This window comes from Thermobia domestica, chromosome 9 (genome assembly GCF_964235325.1).
Source record: "Thermobia domestica chromosome 9, izTheDome1.hap1.1, whole genome shotgun sequence".
In the NCBI taxonomy this organism is placed as follows: domain Eukaryota; kingdom Metazoa; phylum Arthropoda; class Insecta; order Zygentoma; family Lepismatidae; genus Thermobia; species Thermobia domestica.
Window position 1 is genome coordinate 223,560,655 of NC_137462.1, and position 20,935 is coordinate 223,581,589.

The window sequence follows — 20,935 nt, forward strand, 5'->3', positions numbered from 1 at the left end:
CTTAAATACAGATTCGAACGGAAAAATATAGTTTCAACGTAATAACTCGGGATACATATTACCCTTGAACGTAGTAATTCGGGTAAAATCGTTAAGCGGTTAATGAAGTATTTCTCAGAAACCATTGATATTATTGCCTTGTTAAAACTGCCTAAGATGCTGCGAACAGCTTAAAAATTTCTTAGTCTTCAAGTACTTTCATAAGTACTACATTAGTTTTCTTCAAGGAAAAGAATAATTTTGCGCTTTATTATTATTATTTTATTTATTTATCTGTATTGATTTCACGGATTTAGAGCTTTGCAACAAGGAAGAATAGAATTAGCAATATTTATTTAAGTTTTAAATGCCAATTCGCAAAAGGAAATGTTACGTTTACAATCGGACATACAGCTCACGGAACAGTATGAACTTTAGTCGTATAAGTGTAGTTCTTCAAAAATGAAATCTTTAAATTTTACGTCCCATGGTTCTGCCGGATAGGCTAACGGAGACAGTGATGATGAAAAATGAATGAAATAGTGTGATGAAGAGTGCGGGGGGAAACGGGAGAACCCCGACAAAATCCACGCACTCACTGTTTGTCCACCACAAAGCTCACTTGGCGCGAACTGAGATTGAACCAAGAACCCCATGCATAAGAGATGAGTTATTCTTCATTGTCTGTATCCATAATTGCTGCAGTAGGTAGGTAGGTTGTGTATATATATGTAACTCTATGCACTATGGAACCCGGAGGTTCAGTGCCGCGTTCACAAGAGCTTTCCACTGACTTCTATCCTTAGCTAGCTGCATGCAGTTTCTATTTTGCATTCCTATTTTTGCGAGACCCATCTTAATATTGTCCTCTCATCTGCTCCTAGGTCTTCCTAATGGTCGTTTTCCGATTGGTCTTCCAGTTAAGACTTTGAAAGCGTTCGTACTGTTTTCCATCCTAACTACATGACCTGCCCACCTGAACCTTTCTAAACTTGATGACTCTAACAATCTTCGGTAAACCGTATAAGTTATGTAGTTCCCCGTTTTGAAGTTTCCGCCATTCTCCACTCCCGTTCCTCTTGGGTCCGAATATTCGTCTCAAGATCTTGTTCTTAAGTACTTTCAATCTACGTTCTTCCCTCAGAGTAAGCGTCCATGTTTCGCAAGCATACAGAACAGCAGGCTCGGTTATCGTTTTATATATTTTAAGCTTTAAATTCCTTTAACAGAATTCGAGACAAGTGATTTTCAACTGAATAATAACTAGAGATGCAAGGGCTCGGAAAAAAACCGGCTTTTTTGGAAAAAACTCGGTTTTTTCTGCTTTGCTTTTTTGCTTCGGAAATTTTGGGCTTTTTTCAAAATACTGCTTTAAATTGATAAAACAGACTTTGTATCGCTTCTCTATAACACAAAAAATCATTTAATTAGTGGTTGATGCTGATAATAATATAAAACATCGAAAATAAACTATGAATTTCGAAAAAATATTTCAAACAATTTTTCTTCAACATATTTACATTATGAATTCCACAGGATTAACCAATGTATATAATAAGAATTTTTTAACCTCCTATATACAAAAGTAAGCAGAGTTGGCAAGAACCGTGGTTGTTTTTGAAAATGCCAAAAACCCGTTTTTTGGGGGATGTTTAAACCAGGCTTTTTTGGTTTAAACCAGGCTTTTTTGACTTAGATTTTTTGCTTTATGTATTTATATTACATATTGACGGAAATAAGTGTGTTTCGCCTTGGTGTTATTATGCAACAACAGGGTTATGCTGGAAGAGGTCGCATAAGCTTAAAGAAGTCCGGCCACTAAATTTCTTAAATAGAGAAACTCCCATCCTAGCCATCGGGAAAATCCCGTCATTACTCTAAATGTAAAACAAAAACGGAAAAATCCTGTTATTGCTTTGCATGTAAAATTTAAAGATCAACGTATCATAATCAATACGCTAAAACTGAGGTATTAAATAACAAATTTAGTACGTACATATCATTGAAAGTCCAATCCAAGCTAATGTTGGAAGCTACGTAGGCAATCGATAAATTTTGCCAATTTCTATCAATATATTTAAGCAATATTGGCTTCTTTATAAAACAACACGCATTTAGGCATGTAGAAATATACAATTTGGTTTGTTTCGTATATTTATGCTTAATATCCTTACGAAATACCGAGGTTATCAAGGAGAAGACTTTCGCTTAAACTGACATCCGAACCGCTACTTGGGTTACGCATGAAAGAAGGATTGTGGTTCGACCGAGAATTGAACATGGGACACCTTGATTAAAAGGTGAAAGGGAAATAAAACTATTGCAGGTAGTTTGATATCTGGAAACGTTACCATGAAGTTCACACGATTCGCATTTTTCATTCTTTTTATTTTTGTGATTTAAACCAGTTATTAAAAAAAAAAAAGTTGGTGTAAATCAGCCAACCCTAAAAGTAAACACTTCTTTTTAAAGAATACACAAATAACTAGCAAAATAGTATGTAGTATTTTTACTTCAAAATATTCCATACCCTCTTTTTGAAACAAAATAAAATTAAAATAAAACATAAGAGAAATACTTAGATTTATATGATACACTTAAAGGCTGCACATCTAGAGCTTTTGGTTCTGTATATTCTTGAAATTCTACAGTTAAGTTTTATAGAACCACCATCACAGTTTACCCAATCCTCAAGTTTTGTGAATTTTTAACAAGAGGGATTCAACATATCATTACGGAACTCCCCCCCCCCCCCCCAAAAAAAAAAGACTACGGAATATATTTAAGTTAAGCTAAATACAACTGCACAACAAACATGACTGAGTGATTAGCTTTTGCGCTTCTATCGGGAAGTCCGGGATTCAACCAGCATTCGACCATTCTGACAAAGCTTTTCTTCATTCCATCTGTGAATGTAGAAATAGTGCGTGTACTGTGATTTGGGCGACTTCCTCATTTATTGTTTTTAAATCGTTATTATTACTAATTACCAGCAGTGACGGTTTTGCGAAGGTTAGGGGGGCGGTCTTTCGGACTGAAGCCCGTTCCCCAAAGTTACGGAATGTCTGCAACAAACGAAATATCTATTATTTATGCCTTTACTCATAAACTTTAAGCTCCCGTCAAATAAAAATTACGAATGTTTAAAAAAACTAAACATTAGTAAGAAACCCTTCCCAAAATACTTTTCTAAATCCGCCACTGATTCTCAGTATAAAATGATTTTTAAAGTTGTATCCGGAAGATTATTGCTAAACATATAAACGAAACGAAATATTAGCTATGCCTGTACTCATAAACTTCAAGCACTTCCCAAATAAAATTAGGACTTTTTAGGAAACGAAACAATCAGAAAAAACCCTCCTAAAGTACTTTTCTAAATCCGCTACTGATTATTTGTATAAATTGGTATTCAAGGTTGTGTCCGGAAAATTATTGCTAAATCACTTCACAGCTACAGTATAACAGAAATGTGGAAGTACGGTTTGACGAATATATTGAAAAACGTACGCTTTGACGGATAAATAGAAAAACGGGCAAGTTTAACTTTTGCGCTAGAAGCTAGAGTACTAAAAGCTCTTAGAAATGAAACACGGATGACAAACTAGAGAAGAAAAAAGATGTCGATAACTCAAAAGTTAAAATAAAGTTAAATAGCCTCTAAAATTACCCTCAAATACTACATTCTTCATGTTAGCTTTAATTCGTAAAACATGTGCTCCATCCATCTTGATGGTGAATTTCAGAGCGAAATATCACATTCAGGTCATGGAATTTTTATCTAACTATAGAATATACTATAAGAAAGCTATTTAGATAGAAAAATCATGAAGTTGAAAAAAGCCAAAATTTCCAAAATTCTCGTTTTTTTCCCAAAAAACCGGCTTTTTATGTGAAAAAAACCATCGATTCAAAAAAGCCGGCTTTTTTGCATCTCTAATAATAACACAAATTCCCTGCTTTTAGTCGACATTTAATTTCTTCGTGAATATGGTTTTTGTTTGTTAATATTGAACCTAGATATTTAAAAGTATCCACTTTATCAAAAGTATTATTTGATGTTTTAACGCATCCATAATTTGCCGCATTACGATCCCGACGAACTTCCATAGATTTAATTTTCTCAGCATTTACTTCTAAACCCATGTCCCTGCAAGCGTTTAATAAGACTTCCGCATTTCTTTCTATTGTTCTCCTATTGAATTTATATCATCAGCATACGCCATTACCTGGTGAATATCATTCAACACTAAGCCCTGGTTGCTATCTTTGATTTTCCTTATAGCCCATTCCAGGATAAAGTTGAATAATAATGGCGAAAACGCACCTCCTTATTTCATGCCGTTGTCAACGTGAAACCTTGTGGACAATAATATTCCTAGCCGGACTTTACTTTGGGAATTTATTTAAACATATCTTAATTAATCTAATTAGCTTTTCCGGTATTCGAAGTTCTGTAAGAGTGTTGTACAATGTTTCTCTCCTAACCGAGTCGAAAGCCTTTCTAAAATCAATAAATAGTTGATGTACCGGGATATTGTATTCCCACTTCTTTTCGAAAATTTGTCGAATAGTAAATATTTGGTCGATAGTTGAACGATTTCCTCTAAATCCGCACTGATAATCTTCAATAGTTTCATCTGCGTATGGAATCACTCTTGCTAATAGAATGTTTGAGAGGATTTTATAGGATGTTGACAAAAGAGAGATGCCTCAATAATTATTACAGTCAGTGTTGAGGCCTTTCTTGTGAATTGGAACAATGATCGATTCTTTCTGCTCTTGCGGCAATTAAGGAGTCCATTGTTCCTTATTGTTCCATATAAGGAGAATGAGTTTGTGTATCTTGTTCCACAATTTATCGCCTCCAGCTAAAATTAACTCATCCGGAATTTCGTCTACACCCGGAGATTTGTGTTTCTTTAATTTCTTTAAAGCGATTTCTTCTTCTATTCGGTTAGGATCTGGAATATACGTTTCTGCGAAGTGTGTTTCCCTTTCTCCACGCGCATTAGTTTTTGGTTGCGTGTTAAGCAAATCGTCAAAGAAATCTTTCCATCTACTTATGGTGCTATCTGTATCAGTGAGAACTGTTCCGTCGGTTTTCTTTAATATAGGTTTCTCAAGTAGAAAGGCTATACCTTTTCTTAAATTTGTAATCCCGTAATACATGTCCCAAATGTTTTTATTTTAACTATTAACTTCAAGTTCCTCAATTTTAGTTTTCAGAAAGTCGCGTTTCTTTGTTATAAAAGTTTTAGAAGTTTCCCACGTGATGTCTATAAATTTTGTGTAGTTATTTCATTCTGGTTTTGTAGCCAACGTAATTTTGTCCGTTTTCTCTTTTCTGATAATTTAATTCATTCCTGGTCGAACCATGGTTTGTTCCGACGTATTTCCGCGTGTTCCAATTTTTCTTTTGCTGAAATTTTAATGCTATCTCTAATTTCAATCCAGGTATCCTCAACACTTGTGCACTCCGAATTTTCTAAAATCGAGAATCTATTCGAAACTTCAATCTGGTATTCCTCTCTCATCTGGCTGCCTTCTAATTTCTTTAAATTAAATCTCTCCGTTTTCAGACATTGACTATTTCCTTTATTTAACGATAATCTTTATAATCTTTCTCCTATTATCGCTGCTACCAGCTAGTGATTAGTGTCACATTCAGCCTCTCTAAACGACCGGACATTAATTATGCTTGGTTGTCTTCTTCTATCTACCAGAATGTGACCAATTTATATATATATATATATATATATATATATATATATATATATATATGCATGTATGTGTGTGTGTTTGCATGTGTCTTTGTTTTTCTTTCTTTCTTTCTTTTTTAAAACTTAAAACATTATCTTTGTTTATAATTCCATATTCTCGTCTACGTACGGACTAGCAATGTTTATCGCTTACCTCTAAAAAAATAACTTTAAAAGATACCAGTTATGATCATATTAAAAAATATATTTATTAGACTTTCGCAAATATACTGTGCATATATGTCGGAACTCGGAGGTCTTATAGTGCGGCTTTCTCTGTCCACCCGTCCGTCTGTTGACAGATATCAGAGCAAAGACGGTAAAAGATAATGGGATGTGGTTTATTTCAATCAATTCCTGATCCTAGGAGTAGGATAACAATCTGTTCAAAACTGAAGTAGCCAAAGTCAGTCATTTCCAGTTTCGACGGTTGCTGTTATAAAACGAAAAGGATAACAGATAAAAAGTTTTTTTTGCTGCACACGATTCAGCGTCCCGAGGTAACGTACCATGATTATCCACATGAGTTTACCGAGACGAAAAGTGGTTCGAATTTTGTATTGTTTCCGATTTCAATACAGATTTCCATAGAGCAAGAACTATAGAAGATATCGAGATGCGATTTCTACCAATCAGTTCAACGTCGCAAGTATAAGTTCTGTCTACTCTGTTGAAGCTCGACTGAAAGCAGAGCCAGTTCAGATTAGCCATTTCTGGCTTCCACATATATCGTCATTGAACAAAAATGGTAAGTGATAGCTAGGAGTCATTTTCTTCAAACTATTCATCCTTTGAAGATGATATAAATTGACCATCCGAAACACCATATGAAAACAGGAACTGGTTCAAATTCATTATTACTTTCGGCTTCAATAATGATTTTTATACACCAGAAACAATAAGAGATATCGAGATATATTTTTCTTGCAATTTATTTAGAGTTCCAAGAATAGGTTCCTTCTGCTCCGTTAACCCTTTATTTAAACCCGACGTGGGTACAGTTAACGATTTCAGAATTAAATATTTATCGCCATAGAACAAAAATAGTATTAGATAGCAACTGTTTTGTATATATGATTAAGGATGTCAAGTGAACACATTACAAGCCACATCATAATTAGTACGGACCCTGGCCAATGGTCCCGTAGGAACAGCATGTCTGACAGCTGTTCTCTCCGGATCCGGTACCTACCACCAAACCAAGTTAAAAAAAAAAAAAAAAAAAAAAAAAAACTGAATGCCGTGCAGATTTTTTCTGTGACGTCATCAATATGGCCGCCAATGAATTTCGACTTACCAAATTTGAAATTTTATAACTTCCTTACTATTTTTGCAGTTTTCTGAAGTCGATTCACATTCACAAGAATAGGTTCTGTCTATTCAATATATTCAATATATTCAACTGGAAGTGCTTCAAATTAATTACTTTCGGTTTCATTTTTTTTTTTTTTTTACCATTGAAGAAAATGAGCAATTCATAGCGAGTAATAACGTTTCAATATGGATTTAGCGTCCTAGGAACAGATTCAATCTTTGGTCATATTAATCGATTCCAACCAGTAGTTACAGATATACTACATGAAGATTGAGTATTTAATCTCCACATTATGGAAGTCTACCATAGTTTCACACTGTGAAACGAAACTTACTTGCCGGACTTTGAGACTGTTCTATGCGTACGTGTTGGAAGTCTTATAGAACAGCTTTGTCCGTCCGTCTTTCGACATGTATCAGAGCAATAATGGTAAGAGATATCGAGGTACATATATTTTTTTTTTTTAGTCGATTCAGCGTCTTAAGAATAGGTGCCATTTCCTCCCCTGAAGCTATATTCAAACCAGAAGTGGCTTAAATTAGCTATCTCCAGTTTTAGCGTTTAGCACCATAACATAGGAACGGTAACATATAGCGAGTAGCGGTTTGTTGTAAACGATTCAGCGTCTTAAAGCAATGTGAAGTGAGTATCATGAAGATTCTACTGAAAGCGGAAGTAGTTCAGATTCAGTATTTCGGTTTCAGTACTGATTTCCACAAAGAAAACACGAAGACATGTCGACGGGGTTATCAACTCATTGCCCTCACAATAGTTTCCATCTTCTTCATTAACACTCTGTTTAAATCGAAAGTGGTAAAAATTAACCATTCCGGTTTCAATAGTTATCGCCTTAGAACAAGAAGCTAATAGCAACAAGCAGTCAGTTTACTGTCTGGAATCGACTTAATGCCTTAAGAGAGAGAGAATCTGCCTATCGTCACAATCTGCAACACTCTACATAAACCGGTAGTGGTTGAAAATTAGTATTAGTTCTGGTTTCAATATTGATTTTTCTAGAACAAAAACGGTAAGGGATATCGAGATGCAGTTTCTTGCTATCTTCCCAAGAGTAAGTTACAGCTCCTCCTTTAAACCCTCTATTGAATGATTAATTTTAACCGCTTCCGGACTCAGCATATATCACCGTCAGAAGAAAACTATTGTGTCACAGCACAATTTTCAGTGATATCCGTATAAACAAAACTGTGGTTTCATTGGCCAATATTAACATACTCAGATCATGCCTTCCTCATTGTCAGAAAGACTACTAGTAGACAAAGACATCAATCATACACGCCTGTTTTCCGACTTGAGAAGTTGGTGAAATATATAAGTCCACATATCCTTCTATTGTGTAGTGAAACCGTGTATAATCCTATGTTATTACTTGTGTTTGATGTGAGATAAGAGTGTATCACTGTATTGTATGAGAAGATGATTACAAAACTCGGAAAAGTTACAAGTATATAAAAATCCTCAATAAATGACGATTTGCATTGTTAGTGCGACGAAGAGAGAGTGACAAGCGTAAATTGAGCTCTTTACAATGTTGGTCATATTGAACTTTTCAACCTTACATCCCGAAATTAGTTGTTTTTAGGATTCATTCCCATTTTCCACGAAGAGGTTTAATATAGCTGCAAGTACAGTTGTTTTATAATGCAGAATGAATGATGTTTTGGATATAATTTCTATAGTAAATGTTAAATGAAACCTAACAATCGCCTCGTACAAAAAGCGGTGAAGATACAGCAATATAAATTATGAAAAAAATATAACCTGTGGCATACAGTAAAGTCTCCGTAAACTGTATAAAAGAAACTGAATGTGTAAAAAAACGTTAGTTTATTAAATAAGTTCAAGATGGCCTCCAGTGGCGTGTCAGTGTTTTGTTGTCCTCTGATATGTTTAAGATTTTTTTTTTTTTTGGTTTACCCGTGTGTTAGAGCGTTTTGACTGTCTGTATCTGCACGATGATGTGACATTGAAAAACAATGTGGGTCTTATTGTTCTGTTTGTGACCTCTTTTGCTCTGAAATGATGTTTTCTTTTCCTATATAATCCTTTTCAAAGGCTCTTTGGATTGCCATTACAAAACCTTCTTCCGGACAGACAATTTCAGCTAAGAAATCTGTCAATAGATAGCACCACCTACTGCTGATCGTTCTCAGTCGCGGTGTCCACCTCAATCCGGGACCCACTGAGGGCCATGCCCTTTCTATCTATTATCAAAACGTTCGCGCCATTAAAAACAAACTAAGTGACTGTGAAATACATTTACCTGAATTTCTAGAATATGATTGTTTTTTTCTGAAACTTGGATGACTGATGATGTGCTTGATTGTGAACTGCCATTCTCCGATAACTTTACTATATAAGACAGGACAAGGGTTCACGTGGTGGTAGTGTAACGATATGCGTAAACTCTGAACTAAAAAGTAAGGAACGTAAATACTTATACAGTAAGGATTGTGAAATCTGATTGGTTGAAATAAACATTCTGAAAGATCCAAAACAAATCATAGGCTGCTTTTATCGATCACACAAAAACTCTCCCTTGCACATACTGGAAGCATGTCGTAAATCTATGATTGCCGCCGTAGCTGACTGCAATGCAACTCTTCTTGGAGATTTTAATCTCTCCATTGACAGGCTTTCCGCACATGTGGTGTCCCACACTATAAAAACTAGACTAATGACTCTTGGTTTATGGACAGTTTTATACATGGTCTGGGCTTAGCATAATATGCATCCTACTAGAGATGATAGTAACCTGGACTTTTTTCTGTCGACCCACAAGTCAACGGTTGTGGTCCCTAAGTTAAACTTTTTCCCATCTGATTAGGTAATTTTAGTCATACTAAACAAAATATATCAGCGACAAAAATTAGTGTCTTCTTTACCCCAGTGGAAAAAGGCCCCTCTTGGAATGAAATATGACAAGTTCTTCCTACCTTTTAATGGTGCTTACTTGTCTCAGGCTTAGTTGACGGTGCAGCTGACTTATTTACTGACGTCATACAGGCTGTGGTTGAAGATTTTGTGCCATTCCGTAAAAGACCTTCTTCAAAGTTCCTCCCGTGGTTTGATGAGGAACTAAAGTGCATACTTCGCCACAAAAAAATGCATGGAAGCTATGGAAGGATTTCTCCAGTAAATATGCGTATAAGAACTTTACAGATATTAGAAGACATAGTAAACATCTTATAAAAAGAAAGTATAAAGAGTACATTGAACACATCACAATCGATACAAGTAATAACCCTAAGCGTTTCTGGATCCTAATAAACAATCGAAGAAATAATTCTCGTATACCGACAGAACTGACCTACAAAAATGTTTGTTTAAATGAAAAAGACAGGGCAAAGGTTTTTAATGAATATTTTGCTAGTAGCTTTGCTTTATCCTCTCCTTCCTTCCCCTGCCCTCTTCAACCTGTTTGTTCTGAGTCTTTGTCTTCTATCAATACCACACCGACCGAAGTACTTTCTCTTCTCTTGACATTGCCCCAGCAGCACTTTAGGGCCAGATAATACAGACACTTGCTTCCTACGCAGTATTGCCATTCGCTTTCTTAACTCCTTTCGAATTTACTAAATCACTGTTTTGCAGGTGTTTTTCCCATCTGTTGGAAGAGAGCTAATATCACTCCTACTCATAAGTCTGGTAAAAATAAAAATGACGTGTCCTATCGAGCTATTTCTTTATTATCACCTCTCTCACTTGTTTGTAAAAAGATAATAAAAAACAGGATCTTTCAATGTGTTGCTCCATTTATAAACTCTTCACAACACTTTTTTTTTTTTTTTTTTTCGAAAAATCTTGTCTTACTAATTTATCAGTTCTTTTGTCCGATGCTGTGCACAGCATCTCAAAAGATTGTCAACTCGACATTTTGTATTTGGACTTGGCTAAGGCTTTCAATTGTCTTCCACACCATCTTCTTATATACAAACTCAATATACATGGCAAATTACTTAGTCTTCTGGAAACCTATCTCAGTAATAGGACACAATGAGTTTCAGTTTCAGGTTACTTTTCTGACTTCATTCCCGTAATTTCTGGAGTTCCTTAAGGCAGTGTTCTGGGTCGACTTCTATTCCTATTATACATGGACGAGCTGCCTTCTTTGTTCACAAACAGCTCTACCAATATTCTTCTATTCGCTGATGATTGGAAACTCTACAGACAGGTTCAATCCGAGTACGATGCTCTTGCTCTTCAACATGATGCTTCAATTCTTGTCAGCTGGTGTAACTCTTAGAAACTTAGCTTAAACATCGAAAATATGCTTCTCTTACAATTTCTCTAAAAAGGGAACGTATAAACCATTTACAAAATTGGTCATAAGAACATAAATCCTGTCTCCTCTTTCAGAGATATTGGTGTTATCATTGACAGTAAGTTTACTTTTTCGGATCATATAAGCACAATATCTTGTTCTCCCAGACGGAAAATGCAGGTTTTTTACGGGTGCTTGTAAAACATGCATAAACAGGCATATTTACAGGCGCCTGAAAATGGATCACTCTTAAACGCATGAAACAGGTATCGATTTTTTTTCAAGATCATCGCATGTTCGTTTCACGGAAATAGGTAGTTTTCATGTTGATAGGGTTGCAACCTTGCAACGTGAATAATGCATGTAAACAACATGTAGAGTGTGGAAAGACAAGTACGTAATTGGCATATTCTATGTAGTTGACATATACGTTAACTCATGAGGATGTGACAACAGCTACTTTTCATTTGATAAAAATATAATTGACATGTTAAATACATATGAAATACAGGTGTTAGCGAATTAGCGGACGTGTTAGCGGAATATACATATAAAGTACATTTCATTAAGTGTACATAAAATTTGCGTGACACAGGTGTTGGACATGTAAGACATGTACATTCCATATATATATACGGCAGAAGAGACATATAGGTAACATGTACATTGGAACCACATGTAACATGCAGTTTGTTTATTCATGAATTGGGTATGTATTGTATAGATCACATGCATGTTAAACGTTGATCACATGTACATGTAATATACATGAGACCTGCGTGTTACAGGTGCATTACTTCTAAATCCGGACCCCCTTCCCCAAATCCGGACTTTTTTTTTTTTTTTTTTTTTTTTTTTTGTAAATTTAGTTTAATTTTAGGGACAATTTTACAATTTTTAATAATTTAGCCTGAAATTGTGTTTGAATTCCCTTCCCCCGAGAAGCTTTGGACCCCTCCCGAAATAAATTCCTGTGTACGTCTTTGATGCACCCAATTCCCATCGAGTACTCAGGAGTGACGAAAAGTGGGTCATGCGTGATACTGTACTTCAAATAAAAATATAGAAATAAAATGTGTAGAATTCAAATCCGATTACTAGAATGTAGGCTGCATACTTTAAGGAGTAATACTGTTTTTTGATCCATCTAAAGCAAGGGTCTGTTCACGCCTCTGTATATATATGTATCAGCACCTTGCATATGTGCATGTCAAAGTGGAGACTTGATGTCTGGATATTACATGTTCCCTACGCCTGTAACGTGAATATTTGACTCTAATCAACCTTGTCCATCACAATTACCCGTTTAGGCTATTTACTCACTACACGTATCTGTTTAATCCATTTATTGACAGTCATGATCATTGCATGTTCCCATTCATCTGTACATTGCCTGTGCACTGCATGTAGATGAGTTCACATTTTGCATGTTACAGGCAATGTGTCCAATTCTATTCCAATGTACTATACATGTGTCAGGACCTTGCATATATGCATGACAAACTGGAAAACATTACATGTTTCCTACACTTCCAACATGAATGATTCACTCCAATCAACCTTGTTCATTGCATGCACCTGTTTTACCCATTTATTGGCAATCATAATCATTGCATTTTCCGTTTACTTGCACATTGCATATAGGTGGGTTCACACTTCGCATGTACACGGAGATAATACAGGCAATGTATTCAGTTGTAATCCCATGTATTATACATGTGTCAGGACCTTGCATAGCGAATGTCGAATTGGAGACTTGTGCCTGAATATTGCATATCTCCTATCCTATAGCACGAATGTTTAGCTCCAATCCACCTTGTTCACCACATGTATCTGTTTAATCCATTCATTGGCAATCATGGTCATTGCATGTTCCCGTTCACCTGTACATTGCCTGTGCACTATACGTAGGGGAGTTACACACTTCGCATGTACACGAAAATGATAAATGTAAGATAGCATATTCTACATCATATGTTTTCCATGCTATACGCTAATACTTGGTATTTACATGTAATGCGAATCTCACACATGTATATTACATGTTGATAAACAGACACCTTCCTTGACTTTTCACTCTTACTGTATTGCGAATGTTATCAACAATCCATTCAAGGTACTTTACATGCACATATTCCCTCCATTTACTTGCATGTGAGTGACTACGTGTACATTGCATGTTCTCATTTTAATGTACAGGCTCTACAACGCGTGTTTCCGTGCAAAATTTCCAACAGAAGTTTAATACTTTTTCGACATGTATATCACCTGAAGACAATGTGCCTGTAATATTTTGTTTACATGTGTTTTCGCCGAAACAGGCGCCTGTATAATGCCTGTCAAAATCTGACAGGTTATTAGAGGTAGTTCCATGTACAAAACATTGCATGTTTCCTCAAAAATTTTCATAATAGCTGCTATGAGAAAACTGGGATTCCTTTATCGCTTCACTGACACACACACACACACACACACACACACACACACACACACACACACACACACACACACACACACACACACACACACACACACACACACACACACACACACACACACACACACACACACACACACACACACACACACACACACACACACACACACACACACACACACACACACACACACACACACACACACACACACACACACACACACACACACACACACACACACACACACACACACACACACACACACACACACACACACACAAAAAGAATCCTAATTCCTTGAGCTTGTTCTATAAGTCATATGTTGCTTCCACTATTGAGTACTGTTCTCCTATCTGGTCTATGGCCTGCCCTACTCATTAAATATACATATATATATTCGTAATTAATTTCTTTTTTCCCATTGTATCCTACCAAATACCTCACCTGCGAACACTTCCAAAAAAATGACGTTTTAAAATCCTTCAATATCAAACCTCCCATAGGAAGAAACAAAATTTCTAACCTAATACTTTCGCAAAAAATTGTAAATGGCCATGTATCATGTGAACAGTTATTAAGTCAGATCAATTTTCGCGTACTTGCTAGAACAACATGGTCTAGTGATCTCTTTTATACACGAGCGGTGAAAGTTAATATTGTCCAAAGATCCCTTCTAAACCGAATTGTCAGTACTTATAATCAGTTACCAGAAACTGTAGACGTGTTTTCGAATGAGTATACCTTCAGATCATCTATAAATAAGCTATTTTTGTAATTTTGCTGTTGTGCTGTATCATCTTGAGCTCAAATTGTTATTCAATTGTTATGTTATAAAAATGTTAATATGTTTCACTGTAAATTAGCCTAGTGCTGTATCTGAAACCTATTATAAATAAATAAATAACACATGTCCTTAAATACTTCAGTTGCGGTGTCCACTTTCTTATACGCTAATAAGTGTATGAATATTGAACAATTACATTTTTAATAGCATATCACTTACGTATTACAGTCAGAGTTATTCTTCGTAGATTGCAGCTAATGACGGTTATAAGGACCCTAGAGAATACCAGGGTATTATCGCTCACTCTCAAACGCAATATATTTTATTCAGTTCAAAGTACGTACCATAAACTGGGGCTGTTCGGAAAACTGACATTTTTTGTGTTATAGATATAATAATGAGACAACTATGACAGATACGTCGTTTTGTCCCAGACCAATGAAAAGTAGGTACCTAAAAGAAACAACGTGGATGATCATAAGTGTTGTATCTTCTTTATAGACTGGTCTAAAAATTCTCACAACAATGATACTTTTTTTGTGTTTTTCTTGAATTTTCTGTAAATTCTCCGTGTGTTTCCGTAATGAAAACTGATTTTTACCTGGTTGTGCTAAATATCATTGCTTTCAAAAGTTTCCTAATAAGAGGAATTAGTTTTATATTTCAACTTCCTTTCTGGGACAATAATAATAATAATAATAATAATTATTATTATTATTATTATTATTATTATTATTATTATTATTATTATTATTATTATTATTATTATTATTATTATTATTATTATTATTCTTTTTCCCTCCGCTATACTACTAAAAATGATGATATTGATCAGGAGATAGACAACAATGACATTATTGAAGTTTTTCCTGAACCTACCTACAACCACAGAGAACAAGTTACTTTTCTATATGACTTTGCAGCAAAGAATTTCAATATGTAAATTTTTGTCCTTATCGTACTGTGGTATATATGATATTTTAGCAATGAGTTAACGTAAATGTTCACTTGTAAAAGTGGTATCAGGTAACTTTGTAAACCAATGTAAGGCCTTTATTGATCCGATACATACATAAATTTCATAAAATTATGTAGGGCATGTTTTAGATCTTAAAGAAGTATCAAGAGCTAATGCGTGTATTGGCATTTGCCAAAATTTCTCTTGCAATGTTTGAAAAACTACCGTTTATAAAAACATATGTATTGCAAAAACAATTTTTTATTGGTTCTGTAGGCCTTCCAGTAAGACAAGCTTACCACTGTAGTTAGTTTAGATTGGTTCAACAATTTATTGTGTTTAATTGAAAGGTTGTGCAAAAAAGAAAATCTTTTTTATTTAAAACATCCTAGGAATACATTACTATGAAAGAAACATAGGCATGTTGTTTATCAATCTTCTCAGGAAAGTGTGATCTTGCAAGTGGTTCTTTCCAAATAGTTCCACCGTTCACACAGCTCTTACCACTATATATTTTCCAAGTAGCCTCGCTTTTGGGACTTCTTGGAAACATCACATTTTGGTTTCTGGGAGGCTTAAGTTTCAGAAAATTTTGTTACGACCGCAGGAAAAGTTAGCATGGACTATGCTCTAGAAACACCACAAGAAGAAAAATTAATTGCAGTAAATAACAAGGGGTAGTATGAAAAAGAAAAAGAACTTTCCAAGCAATCCCAGTTTACGGTAATACTCTTTCCTCATTCAACTTAAATAGGTTTTGAGGCATCTGCAATATTTACATTCATTGCGTTAACGAAGTTGGGAGCCATTATTATGATCAAAGTTCAGCAGCTATATTATTACACTTACTCAGTTAGAAAATTCTCGCGGAAGTCATTGTTAGAGTTCAAACTTTAAATCTTAAAGAGTTAGAACCACTCAATTGCATTTTGACATTATATTAAATCTAACGCAGGGCCGTAACTGTTTATCATTAATTCCTGTGAGAAATCCGTAAAATGTTTGTCAGCAATCAAGTATTGAACGTATTATGGTAACTACGTTATAATGTATTGTTAGGTGAAATATCAAGTGATTAATAAGTGTTATACAATATGCATTGTCCATCACAAACCTCTATTTGATGAGATTTAATTTTTCTCCACTGGTGCAGCCCCAGAAAATACAACATAATCGACATTGAGTTATGCGACGCTGCAATTTATAAAGATGTTGAAATTATTGATAACGTTAGCATTAAAATTAGAGCAAAAGATAAACTGGGGACGCGGAAATACTTAGAAACAAACCATGGTTCGACCAGGAATACACTAAAACGGCAGAGAAAAGAAAACAGGTAAACTTCATTATGTACAAAGTCCGAACGATATAAGTATACAAAATTTCGTTGACATGAGGTGGAAGCATCCAAAATTCTAGAAAAAAAGAAACGCGATTGTTGGAAAGCTAAAATTATTCAACTTAAAGATAACAGTAAAAACAAAGATATTCGGTACATGTATAAGGGTATCAACGAATGTAAGAAAAACTACCCACATCCCACTTATGTATTAGAGAAAGTCGAGAAACGAAAATGCACACAGGACCCGAGAAGAAATAGATTTTGCTATAAAGAAATTAAAGAAACACAAATCTCCTGTATATACGAAATTCCGGCTGAATTAATTTTAGCTGGACGGGAAAAATTGTGGAACAATACACAAACTCATTCTCCTTATTTGGAACAAGAAGAAATTGCCACAAAACTGGAAACAATCAATCCTTGCTCCAATTCACAAGAAAGGCAACAAAACTTATCGTAATAATTATCGATGCATCTCTTTTGCCTCAACATCCTATAGAATCCTCTCAGTAATAATTGTCGAAGCACTTTTTTTTCTAACATCCTATAAAATTCTCTCAAATACTGTTAGCAAGAATGGCCTCATGATGAAATTATTGGAGATTCAGTGCTGATTTAGGCAAAATGATTCAGTGCTGATTCAGGTACCGATCAGATATTTACCATTCGACAAGTACACAAAAAGAAATGGGAATACAGTACCACGATACATCAATTATTTATTGATTTTCGAACGGCCTACGAAAGTGTTCAGTTCTATAATGTGATAGTTTTCTGAAAATGATCTAAAACCGCTGCATCTATTCCACTTTTTCTCAGAGTTTCACATGGATCGGAAATTCCTATGGCTTCTAGATTCCGTAGATCTTCATTAATATGCTCGACCAATTTCCCCATTACTGCCCAGCCCAGTACGATCTGAATAGCAGTTAGTCCATAGTGTAAGTAACGCAGAGTTTCAGCATAAAGTTTACCCGAAACGTTAGCACCTAACAATATTTCATTTTTTGCTGAACCGGCACCAATATCTGACACACTTCAACCCTTCAAGCCATGGACTTGGTTTTACTTTTGGTATGAGACTACAAATAACAGTTTGATTCAAAACCTGTATTTCCACTGCACCATTACCTTCCTTAATTTTCAACAGAATATTGTAACATTCATGTTCTATTTTCTTTGAAGAACCATCTCCGAATAAAGCATGTATTACTTGTTCAATTTTTACTGCTGTCCACGCATCTTCTTAGCAGTACTACGTAGGTAGATAAAACATAGAACCGCTGAGAACCTGAATCAATGAGCACCGTTATAATACGCCTTTTACAATTAGCTTCTAGCACCAGTAACGTAGCGTGAAGTTTTGAAATGGGTAGGCTGAAATTAGATTCGTAGCTAGAGGGTGGCTAGGAGGGCCCAATCCCCTGAAACTTGCAATTTTAGTTGTATGTATATATGAGTGTAAAATGAATTCAAGTTACCCTTAAAAAAAAAAAAAAAAAAAAATCCCGCCCTTATTTAAACGATCACGTCTTAGTGTTCTGACTACGCTGTAATGCTTGATAGAAAAATGCTAATTCATGCAATATATTTCTCATACAATGCAAGAAAAAGTATAAGAGTGGTGCTGCTTCATATTTCCCTTACATATACGGTTTCCTTACATATGCGATACTCGCATATCACACATACACTGTACGCAATAAGGTCCCTGGTGTATTAATACTATTCATAATAACATAACATTTTTATTCTCTCTGTCTTTTTTTTTTTTTTTTTTTTCTTTCTTGGTCAAAACTCGTTACTGAATGTGAGCTTCTAAATTTTTCATAGTGTCTGTTCTATACTTTCTTCCAAGACCGCATCCTGTCGCTTTTGTTTCGCCAACCACCCGAAAGGCTAGCCTTTCGTCAACATTCGTCCACTTTCGTTGCATCATGTTGAATTTGTGTATAGCCCAAGAAGTTTTCGTCTGCTGTGGGTGGCGGGAAAGTGATTGTCACCGCCCTATTCTCCTAATTCCATGAGAGAAGCGGAAGGCTAGCCGCCGATAGCCTTCAATGCGTTCTTGCATAAGCTTCACTTCAACTCGCTTAATGTTCAAACAGCGTATTATAAAATAAATCCATTTTAATAAAATTAATTGTATCAATATCCAAAAGCAACATTTGAGGCTTATGTATAAATAAATGGATAGGCTAAACCTTATAGCCTTAATGGACACTACGTCCCTGTCTAGCACTACAGGCAAAAGTTTGTAACACAATATCTTGTATGTACCACTGATTACTTAGGGTAGTTTTGGGTTTCTCTTCCTCCCTTTCCGGTTCGTTAGTATCCTTCTGTTTGATCAGTAACTCTGTATACATAACCACCTAATAGTCTTGTTTATAAATAACGCACTGCACTTTCGCTTTACACACCCCTGAAAAATGGTCAGCTTGTAAACAAACAAAACACGCAGTTTCCTTTTTCACCAGTTCTTGTTTCTTATTTAAAAGAAGCTCTGAAGCATGAAAGCATTCCTTACTTTCATGCAGCTTACCTTAAAAAATAGAACTAACAGAATTTTTGTTTCGTTCACGCACGAACAATTCACTCGTGGTCATAATGTGCTTCTCTTCTTTTTCTCCCTCTTATTAGAACTTTCCATTAGTTTGAATCCCGTTTTTGCGTATGAGATTCTTTCCTCAACGTCAGCTTCCGCTCTCAGAAACGCGAACAACTGGTTTAACTGGTCACCTGTCTTGCTACTTATTGTGACACTCAAACGCACTCTTAAAATGTCCTCTGGTATGCAAGATTCAACCAATGGAAATAACATTGCAGCAAACTTATTGGTAGTCGTTCCTTCGGATTCTAGTGCTCATAAGTATGATTCAAGTTTAACTGTGACGTTTCAACCGTGCACTTTGTACTTGTAGCAGTTTTAATAATCAATCTAAGCAGTTCTCTCACATAAAATTCTATTGGTAACTATTCCTTACCAAACCCATTTTTCAACCTTTTGATAACGTTAGAACAATTCTCTGCTGTAGTGGGGAAACTATCCACTATTTCACTTGATCCTTCTACTGTAGCTTGGATCAAGTACTCAAATTAATCGTTTTCTTCCATCTCCTTATGCTCATGAATTCTTTTAAACTGGCTCCAGAATCTCAGACAGATTTTAACCTCACCCCCGTATCGTATTATTTCAATTCTTGGCAGCTTTAACTTCCTTCTTGAGGTAGGCGAAGACACCACTGACACTTTACTACCTTTGTTTGACACTGCACAAGCAATTAAAAACATTTCAACCTTAACACGAGCGGAGTCCATCTTTTCTATATACTCTTTTGTCTTACCGAATTTTTGTTCTAAGTCCTCCTCTGTTTTTGTAGAATCTGTGTTGAATTGTTGTGTTCAATTCAATTCTGTATTAAATTATATTACATTCTCGACGTGGGTCGGAAGGGATTCAATACCATTGCTGTTACTGCTAGATATTATGCACTAAAGGACATTGAAACCAAAGCAGCAAACTTTTTCTTTTCTTTTTTAAAAAAAAATATATGTCTGTTTTATTGTATTATTTTAAGGTTCCGAAAAAAATAGTGGTTAGAAAGATAGTTGTGAAATCAAGATTATTACTGGGAGTATTGAATCATATGCATATTTTAATTGCAGAATATGAAGGATGATGGTGATGTACTTCGAAAAGAGCGAACTAAATTATTGCTGTCAGTGTCAGGACTGAAAAGGAAAGTCACTGAAATCGAACAACAGGAAGAAGAAGCCTTGAGAGAGGTAGGCAGCATATAACTCGTTAGTCCTCAAACCGTTGTTTGAAAATAATAATAAAAATTCGGGAACAAATATGCGTATTTTATAGATTGTACTTCTACATTTCGTTTTAGACTTTTTTGCTTTTTGGATACTAATTTTCAGTTATTTTTTTATTTACCTGTATTACTTTTTAAAATCTGGATTTGTCCTTGATCCCATTGAATTAATTGGGCTTCCACCAGATGAAAATATGCGTTGAATATTGAGGTTTATTCTCGATTGCAATGAGAAAGTCATAGGAGATTAT

The 20,935-nt window shown here is 35.3% G+C and overlaps 1 protein-coding gene across 5 annotated transcripts in view; it reads left to right on the forward strand.

Annotated features, from left to right (window-relative positions):
• LOC145660611 (pleckstrin homology-like domain family B member 1) overlaps positions 1-20,935 on the forward strand; it is an 865,216-nt gene that overhangs the window by 426,962 nt on the left and 417,319 nt on the right. For all 5 annotated transcript variants that reach the window (XM_081725879.1, XM_081725875.1, XM_081725878.1 and 2 more), the window contains exon 8: positions 20,530-20,649. In XM_081725879.1, the coding sequence (XP_081582005.1) occupies positions 20,530-20,649 (120 nt within the window). The remainder of the gene's footprint in view (positions 1-20,529; positions 20,650-20,935) is intronic.